Raw genomic sequence first — 9,601 nt, 5'->3', positions numbered from 1 at the left:
GGGCAACCTGCACGTGGCAAACAAAGCCTTGATTGATTGATTGCTACTCTGGGAGACTGAGATAATTGATAGTGCTGCCTGTTGTGCATTTAGTTTCCAAAACACGTTGTTCATGGTTACATACTATTTTAGGCTGATGTGGGCCAAAGCCTAGCATAGCCTGTAACATTATTATGACGGACACATTTTATGAGTTAACTTGGCTTTAAGTGACTTACAGGTTTCTTTGAAAAATACTTTCTTATATCCAGGTTCTTCCTTTTTGTTGCCATCCTCCTCTCCTCCTTGCAGGTCCTCGTAGCGCAGGCTTGCAGCTCCTAAAACTAAATAGAGCTCCCTGAAAGGCACAGCCAATCACATTGGCCATATTTGTCACATGACGTAGGATTATTGGTGGGGACAATTCAATAATCGCTGGATATTGGTGGGGACATGTCCCTTACGTCCATGCCAAATCTACGCCCTTGCATCCTACCTAAGAAGCTTTCACTATTTTCTGTTTACTGAAGGAAAAAATCTAAATACATTATTCCTGCTTTGTAAAACAATTACTCAACAAGGTACCCCTTCCCTATTGGTGTTAGAGTTTACCATGCCAGCCAATCTAAAAAATCATATGGCAACATGTGGTACTTGGTTGTTTAGGGAGAAGGGGAAGTTTTAGCAGTGACAAGCGGGCGAGCGAAAGAAAGAGAGAGCGAGTTTTCATATGTGAGACATTAGTGACGTTTAGTGTGTTTGGAGGCTGTAGTTAGTGTGTTGTGTAGTTATTGTTTTGTATTGTGTGTCAGTTATACTGCTGAATGTCACATTTGCTCCAAAAAAGCCACCAAAGGAAGATTCCAGTGTAAACACTGTTCCCACGTGGAAAACAGGACTGATGCACCTCCTGTTGTCAGACCTGCAGGGTTTAGGCCTGTGCTGCTCTCCTCTGTCTTATACTGAACACAAACTATTTTTTGGACTGGCACAAATAATTTGTGTGCCTTCTTATTTGATGCAGAACACCTGATTGTTCTGTAAATAGATTTAAATGGTTATATAAAAAATGCCTGAGGCCTTGGCTGCATTTTTAGGTAAATAATACCATATAACTTTGTTGTTTGCAAAACTTGTGCATAATTTTTAGAAACGTACAATTTCTATTTGCATTTCAATTTATGAAAATGATTCGTTAAACGTGTTTGTGGGTTTTACAGTAAAAAAATAACTTTTTTCTATTTGGATTTTGAATTTTTTGTCTGAATTTAGATCAATTGTGCTAATATAGTATACCAAAATGAAAAATAACTCAAATTTCAGATATTTGAGGTTGTGCTGAAAAAAATAATACCAAACAAGGCAAGATAAACAGTTTTTAAAGGTGAAATATAGAGGTAAAATCAAAAGTAGTCAAAAACGGCCAATTATACCCTGGACCCCAGAGGGTTAAACCCTTGTGCAGCACCATGTTTTCTTGACAACAGGACACAGTGGTGTATACTAACCTGAAAATTGCGCCCAGTGTTTTATTCAGATTTCATGTGAGCCCCTCTGTCTGGTTTTCGGGTCCTGTGGTAACCAATTAAGGAAAATCCTGGATGCTCCCCTGAAAACAAACCAAAAAAAAAACCCACTCTTTTCTCAGACAGCACGGATTTTGGTCCTCCCCGTGATCGCCGTTGTTTTGATGTACATTTAAGGTAAAGCCACGCGTGTTTTCGTCGGTTACGCTGTTTAAAAGGCTGAACAGAAAGCTGCATCCTTAATTCATCTCCTGCGTGAAACGTGTTATTTAGCCGTCCCCCCCCCTGCTCCTCTCTCTGTGTGTCGCTGTAAGTATCCAGCCATTTTATAGCCCGCCTACTTCCTTTGCTAGACTCCCAACAGAATCATCGGTTCTGTTGTGTTCTAGCATTTTTGTGCTGTGGACTTTTTTCTCCCGGAAGTTGGAATGCGTAAATATTAGGATTAGTGGACAGCGATGATTAGCGGATGGATGGAGCTGCTTCCTATACCGTCCATATGTGACTCTGCGCTGCTACGTGTCCTTCTCGTGATCGTGTCTCTTCTATGTGCTGATGTAGAAGGTATTTTGTAGTGACTAGGCTACGATGAACTGAATTTGAATGTTGTATTTGTCCACTGCAGCTCCTTATTATCACATTCACTTCAGAGATTTGGCTCACAAGACATATGGCGTCAATGTGCGCTGCAGGGTCTTATTATTATTATTTTTTTTTTAAACGACCTTTGTGGTTCATAAAAGTGAATGGTGGTGTATTATCATTTATTATCTATTTGTTACATGTGCATATTTAACTTGAAATTGATGGTTTCTGCTTGTAATTTCAGTTTGTGTTGATACAATAAATAGTAGTTCTTTGTTCATGGACGTGCTGTATAATTAGTAGCACTACTCTCTTCCTCATATGCCCTCAAGAATGTTGCTTATTGTTCATTTTTCATATAATGTTATTTATAAGTCAATGAGAGAACAGATGAATCCAAGCAATGGCCTAACAGGATGGTCACATGTTACTGAACTACAATACAGAGTTTTTATGTAGCTAACTGTAACTGAGACTCTGAAGCAGCTGGTTGATCAACTGAAAAACACAATGCTGTGTTTGATATTCTCCCATCACGCATTGTTAAGGGCTGCTTTGATGTAATTGGAGCATTCTGTTCTTAATGAATTTTCTCTACTCTCTGGATCTGTCCCACTGGCCTTTAAGCATGCTGTAGTCCAGCCTATCCTGAAAAACAAGAATCTTGAAGGTTATGATCTTTTGAGCTATAGACCAATCTCTAAGCTTCCGTTTCTGTCCAAGATCCTGGAGCGACTAGTTCTTTCTCAGCTTCAGGCAGATTTAGACGCGAACAACATTGCAGAGAAATTTCAGTCTGCCTTTAAGCCACGGCATAGCACTGAAACGGCCTTGCTTAGATTCTTCTACTAAGACTTGAGCATACTATGGGTATAAGAGGCACTGCCCTCAACTGGTTTAAATGCGTTTTTCTATCATTCTGTCACTTTGCTGCTCTTGTTTGCACATTTGCACGTGCACTTTGTTGTCTGCTGTCTGATAACAAAAAAAAAAACAATCTTCTTTGGTTGTTCGTTTTTTTTTTGTTAATTTATGTTGTAATTTATGTTAGGTCAGTCTGTCTTGTCTCTGCTAGCCAGCTAACTAGGCCTCTTAGTTAGCTAGTTTAGTGTTTTCTGTTAATTTATGTTGTAAATTTATGTTGCATGTAGCACCTTGGTTCCTGGAGGAACGTTGTTTCGCCTCACTGTGTACTGTTAAACTGTATATGGTTGAAGTGACAATAAAGCCAACTTGACTTGACTTGAAATCTTATCTTGCTGACAGGTCTTTCTCGGTTAATTTGGGCAACTTCTCATCTTCCTCGGTACCTGTACGCTGTGGTGTGCCTCAAGGATCTGTATTAGGACCTATTCTCTTCTCACTATATCTGCTCCCTCTTGGAGCAATTTTTGAGAAGTCTAATATTGCCTTTCATTGCTATGCTGATGATATACAGATTTATTTTTGAGATTACTGACAATCTTGCTATGTTCTTTCACTATTTTTATGAATGCATGCGTGAGGTTAAAGATTGGTTCAAGAGAAATTCTCTTGTCCTGAACGAAAAGAAAACGGAGATCGTGGTGTTCGATAGTAAAATCCCCGCGACCAATTGTGTGCTGCTCTGATGCCTTTTGCTAGCTCACCGTTTGATTATGCCAGTAATTTGGGCATATTACTGGATAGCTCATTTAAATTTGACAAGCAAGTGTCTGCTGTTGTGAGGTCTAGTTTTAATCAGCTGCGCCTCATTTCTAAGGCTAAGCGCTATATTCCACACAATGACCTGGAAAAACATATTCACGCATTCGTGACTTCCAGGTTGGACTACTGCAACTCTCTTTACATTGGCCTTTCCTCCTCCCTTCTTGTTAGATTGCAGACTGTCCAGAATGCGGCGGCACGCCTTTTGACAGGTAGCAGGAAGTTTTCTTCCATCACTCCTGTTCTTGCTGGCTTGCACTGGCTACCAGTTAAGTACCGTATTCAAGTTAAAATACTACTTTTCACTTACAAAATTATTAATAATTTGGCGCCAAGCTACCTCAATGAGCTTCTCAGGTTACACACTCCTGTCAGAGCACTTAGATCTGCTACCCAACTTCTTCTGGAGCAACCTCGTTCTTGGCTGAAATCTCGCGACGACCGTGCGTTTGCTGTAGCTGCCCCGGTCTTATGGAACAATCTTCCTGTTGATATCCGGGCGTCTGACTCTATGCCACTGTTTAAATCACGGCTGAAGACTTATTTATTTAATCTTGCTTTTCCACCTAGGTAACATTTGGTGTGCGTTGGTACATTTTTATCCGTTATGCTTGTTAAATACTTTTATATATTATGATTGTCAAGGTTTTATAATTGATACGTGCCAGGTCCTTTCTCTTTTCCCTCCCATCTCCTTTTTCCTATTTTATTTTTTCTCAAGCACCTTGGTATACCCTTGGTTTTTTAGTGTGCTTTATAAATAAAGTTTATTATTATTATTATTATTAGTATTATTATTATTAACTATGAAACTATATAAGGGCATGGTGAGGATGCTGGAGAATATTGTTTTCATTCCTCTGTTAAGAGTGGAGGTGGGCGCATGACTACGCACATAACCTTGACTGGCTTACATGGAGTTGAAGAAAATAAGCTGTGTTATGTTACCAGACATCTGTGTATTTTCTTATTTTGATCATTTGATGAACAAAATAAGTTTAAAGCTTGAGTAGATTTAACACCACAGAAACTAGTTATAAATATTTTTCATAGTTATTTTTCAATGTCTAAACAGCTTAATTTCAAAATTTGTTTGAAAGATGAAGCATACACAAACTCGCAAAAACAAAAGAGTTCATCACACTTTGATATGAATGTACTTGGATTCTCTTTTGTTTCTATTTTCAGCTCTGCCTTAATCACGTTTTCTGTACTTTACAGCTCTCCGGGTGATTGGCGGAAGTGTGACAGTGAAACAAGGAAGTACTGCTATCTTATCGTGCTATGTCACTGGTACCAATGATGACCTGACACAGATTACCTGGCAGAGGAAGACGAGAGAAAAACCTCACAATGACAATTTCCTCACTATCTTACCCAGAGAGGGAGTGCAGTTTGTCAATGGAGGTGATGATCGATTTAAATATATCGGGAATTTTAACAACAAAAATGGAACTCTCCAGTTATCCAATGTTGCCCTGAAGGATGAAGGCAGCTACACGTGCATCTTCACCTTGTTTCCCAGTGGAAATCAGAAGATTGAGATACCTCTAAACGTGCTTGGTATATAAAAAAAACAACAACTTTATTTAAAATATTGTGGGTGTTTGTTTGTGAGACAGACATTTTACCATGTTGCTCGCATGTTGACTAATTGTGTGTTGTACCTCTCCTAGTGCCTCCTTTCACAAGCGTCAAGGACAATCTTCCCACTTTGGGCACAGAAGAGGTTTTATTTGCTACCTGCACGGCTGCTGGCTCGAAGCCTCCTGCAGAGGTGAGGTGGCTCACTGGTGCTTTGGGAGACAAAGTGAGGACGACGGCAAACTCCACCCAGTATGACAACGATACAACTACCACTGTCAGCTCGTTGTTTGGTGTTCCTACGAGAGAGATTAACGGTCACCAGGTCCAGTGTGTCATCAGCGGTGACTCTCTGTCTAAAGAAGAGAGTCTGCTCTTCACTATACAGATCTACTGTGAGTGTCAGCTGTTCATGTAGTTTATTATTTGTCTTCTTTTGTGTTGGTGTTGACTGAAGAACGTTAATTATTTAATCAAATATTAAAAGTACACAGGCACACCCAGGATTAACTGATTAAACTGCAACTGCAACTGCAAAGCAATACTATAGAACTTACTTACTTGTTACCAGTTAATCTTTATTATCTACTAATGCAACAGAAATATTTTCATAAATTATGGATAAAATAAAAGTAATAGCTGCACTTTTTTAAAACTATACCCTGCATCTTTGGTTTGAACAAAAGCAGACATAAACCTCATACTTCTAGGTAGCCTTTAGTGTTAAGAGTTGACATGGTTTTGCTTTTTTTCTTTGTTCATGAGCTGATTTATTGTTTTTCCCAGTATGGATACCAGCTTTATCCTTGTTCTCATGCTACTGTCATTCACTCATGTTGTCACAATAGCTGGATAAAGATTTTGCGAAAGATGAGACGAGTAATGGAACCTGATCTGTGTCCTGAGACAGAACCACCCAGTTCAGCTGAAATGCAGAAAACTCAGTAAAGTTGTGCATCAGTGTGTGTATCAGCACGGCTTTGGTAGGGGAAAAGTAGAACTAAAACTATGTATCTTTAATCAAAGTCCAACTGTGTTTTTTTTACTTACTAGCAGCTGTATATTCCACATCTACACTGCTTGTGTGAAATAATGTGCATCCCTTTTTGACACCAGTTCGATAATTTGAATCTTGAGAGCATCACAAAATGAATAATGTCTACCCAGAATTTGGATATTTCAGCTGCCTTGAATGAGTTTTGTTCTCGGTAAGAGTGCAGATGTTCAGGTTAAAAATTAACTCTCACCAGTTGAGGCAACACCACGGTGCACAGACCAGCTTAAACCTGTTTGTAAAGCTTAACAATGACTTCATTTGTTTGAGATCCATTCAGCACACATTGGAAATGGCAGAAGGTGAAGCAAAAACACTAGAGACTGTTTTCAAAGCATGCTCTTCCAGTATTGTAGGTTCTTTTTTTAAATGACACAGTTCGTCTGTGGTGTTATATTTCTGGTAGAAATCCTCATAAAGGCCATGCTTTTAAACAGAGCACCAACATGCTTGAATGTGTACAAAATGATCTCTGCTTGAAACTAAGTGTAAAGTACCCAAAATGCATTTCTTTGTTTTGATTCAAATATATATGAAAAGTTGTTTGATCTTATTAAGATGTACTCAGTTAAGAATTAACACAGGTCTCTTGTTCTTTCTTTCTTTTTGCAGTTTCTCCCACAGAAGTGAACATTAGAATGATTTCAGAGGACTCGTTCGAGTGTGTGACAGAAGCCAAACCAAATGCAAACTTTATCTGGAGCAGGTAAAGTAGTTTGAATATTGGTTCCAGTTGAAATATTTCATTTCATGGGAGTGGTAATAATAAAGGCACTAAGTCTTATATAGTGCTTTTCTTCTCTCCTAGAGCATTCAAAGCGCTTTATACTCACTCTTTCACATAAGCACTTTCTTCTATGCTTTTTAAGTGCTCATTAGTTAACATTTACACACACCAATGGATGCAACTTGTTAGTATCTGGTCAGTATCTTGCCCAAGGATATCTGGCACTCAGACTGGGGGAGTCAGGGATCAAGTCATCAACCTTCCATTCAGTAGATGACCTTCTCTACCTCCTGAGCTACAGCCAACCCCCAGGAAATAATGTTATCACCAAGCACATGACACGTGCTTGGTGATAAGAAGCACATGTCATGCAAAGCAGTTTCAAAGAGACACGAGGGTTACTTCCAAGTCTCACCTGCATCCATCCACTCAATGTCCTCCTCGACCATAATTTATAAAACATACATGTTTAGCTTTTAGCACAACTCAGTTTTTTCTGCCCTCTCTGTACATTTCACGTTCAGGTCTCGTTCATGTTTTTCAGATCTGGCCAGTCTTTGCTGGAGTCTTCTGTCAAAATAGACGGTGCAAAGCTACAACTGCTGAGCCTGACCTCTGATATAAATGGCCTTTATCAGTGTGAAGCATCTAACACATATGGAAGTAAACGTGGTCAGCTCTATGTGCATGTGGCATCAGGTGAGGTCAGCTTGGTTTTAGCTGTGCAGTTTGTCCAAATCTTTTTGAACTGGTTTCTGATTTTGGGGGATTTTAGCTTTTGTGGATGTCGTTTCATTCTGATCTTGTTCTGTTTCATGTTCTGTGGACTTCTTTCAAAAGAAATAAATAGAAACTTAAATATCTACTATGAGAGTAAAATGATGGACTTCTGTAGGCACTCCACCCACATCCAAATTAGAGGTTAGGAATCATTTGTAAGCAAATGGCTTAAAGAAATGATTGCCTTTGTTACGGCCGAGAGGGCCAGGCAGTGGGTGTAGACTCAAATGTGAACACAGTATTTTATATACAGTGCCTAGTTAAATTACACAGCAGGAAACTATGAATGCTCTGAACTGTGAAAGCTATGAACTGAAAACTATGAGGCCAAACTATGAACATGAAACTTACCTTAGAGCCAGCATAAAACAGACAAGTAAATGGATGACTAATGCTCCACTCAGTGCAGTACATATTACTCAAGTCAGTTCTACAATTTAAAACTTAAAGCATGTCTTAAATTAAATATACAGTGGAACCCTGGCTTACGAAGACCCCATTTAATGAAAAATTCAAGTAACGGCAATATTTCTGCCCGTGGCAAAATGTCCACTTAACGAAATAGATAAAATAGAAAATTGTAAAAAATTTAATTAAATTCCATAATGTTATGTACATGTACACGTATGTATGCATGCATATGTATGCTTTCTTCAACCTCTGCCACCTCCTCCTCCACTAGGAACTTTGTCTTCAGCCAGTATCGCCTCACTCAAAAGGCGATGGAAAAAGGTGCTTCGACTTACGAAAATTTTGACTTACGAAAGGACCCCCTGGAACGAATTAATTTCGTAAGTCGGGGTTCCACTGTATTCTGTTCATGGCCATATAAGTTTCTTATGCCTCAGACTGTGTTAGTCTGAGAGATTTTGAATGTGCAGTGGGTGCATGTAGTCTTCTTTCGGCTGCCCTCCTTAGAGAAGCTAAGAAGAAATACTTTAAAGAAAGAAATAAAGTCTGGCTCCTTAAAAATAAACTATAAGGAAATGAGGGTTGGCTCAAGAATTTTGCTTATTTTTTTCAGACCATTTAGGGATCATTAGTGTTTCAAATTTGCCTTATGCATTCTCATCTTTCATGCTAACCTCCATGTCCTCTTTTATTACATTCATGAAACGTCAGTGTTTTTCTTTTTCTTCTGCCTGGGAGCTAAATATTCAACATCTAAAATATTCACTCTCCCTCCTCTGCACACACCCAAACATCTTAGTCTCTCTAATTTTGTCTTCAACCTTAGCTTTCCCTCTGATTTACTAATTTCTAGTCCTGTCTATCCTGTTCACTCCTGATGAAAATCTGAGCATCTTCAGCTCAACATCCTGTATTTTTTGTTTCAGTGCCACTATTTGGAAACCATATAGCAGTATCATAGCGGTATCATCTCGTAAACCTTACCTTTCACCCTTGCTGCTGTCCTTCTGTCACAAATCACCCCAATATGTTTATCCACCCACCCCACACAGCCTGCACTTTCTTCTTCACTTCTTTTGTGCATTGTCTGTTGCTTTTGATGCTAGTTTTTACAGCTTCAGTGTTACACCTGTCTTCTTCTCATTTACACACATCACATATTCTTTCTTGCTTCTACTGGCTTTCATATTGTCAGGGGTTGACAATTGACATTTGTTCAAACACAGTAAGAGAGAAATGAGACACTGGCAGACCGACTCAGAGTTTCAA

General features: G+C 39.1%; 1 protein-coding gene across 2 annotated transcripts in view; it reads left to right on the top strand.

Moving 5' to 3' along the window:
- Nucleotides 1–1,815: 1,815 nt before the first annotated feature.
- Nucleotides 1,816–9,601, top strand: part of LOC102192017 (nectin-3-like) — a 37,999-nt gene continuing 30,213 nt past the window's right edge. For both annotated transcript variants that reach the window (XR_001290658.1, XM_013916181.1), the window contains exons 1-5: nucleotides 1,816–2,069; nucleotides 4,998–5,339; nucleotides 5,453–5,755; nucleotides 7,027–7,120; nucleotides 7,686–7,840. Coding sequence is in view for 1 of the 2 variants with exons in the window: in XM_013916181.1 (XP_013771635.1) it covers nucleotides 1,964–2,069; nucleotides 4,998–5,339; nucleotides 5,453–5,755; nucleotides 7,027–7,120; nucleotides 7,686–7,840 (1,000 nt within the window). In the remaining variant the exon portion in view is untranslated. The remainder of the gene's footprint in view (nucleotides 2,070–4,997; nucleotides 5,340–5,452; nucleotides 5,756–7,026; nucleotides 7,121–7,685; nucleotides 7,841–9,601) is intronic.

The sequence above is a fragment of the Pundamilia nyererei genome, unplaced genomic scaffold (genome assembly GCF_000239375.1).
Source record: "Pundamilia nyererei isolate P.nyererei 1_Seehausen unplaced genomic scaffold, PunNye1.0 scaffold00499, whole genome shotgun sequence".
NCBI lineage: Eukaryota > Metazoa > Chordata > Actinopteri > Cichliformes > Cichlidae > Pundamilia > Pundamilia nyererei.
The sequence above is the reverse complement of the archived record's forward strand: the minus strand, read 5'-3'. Positions and strand labels throughout refer to the sequence as shown.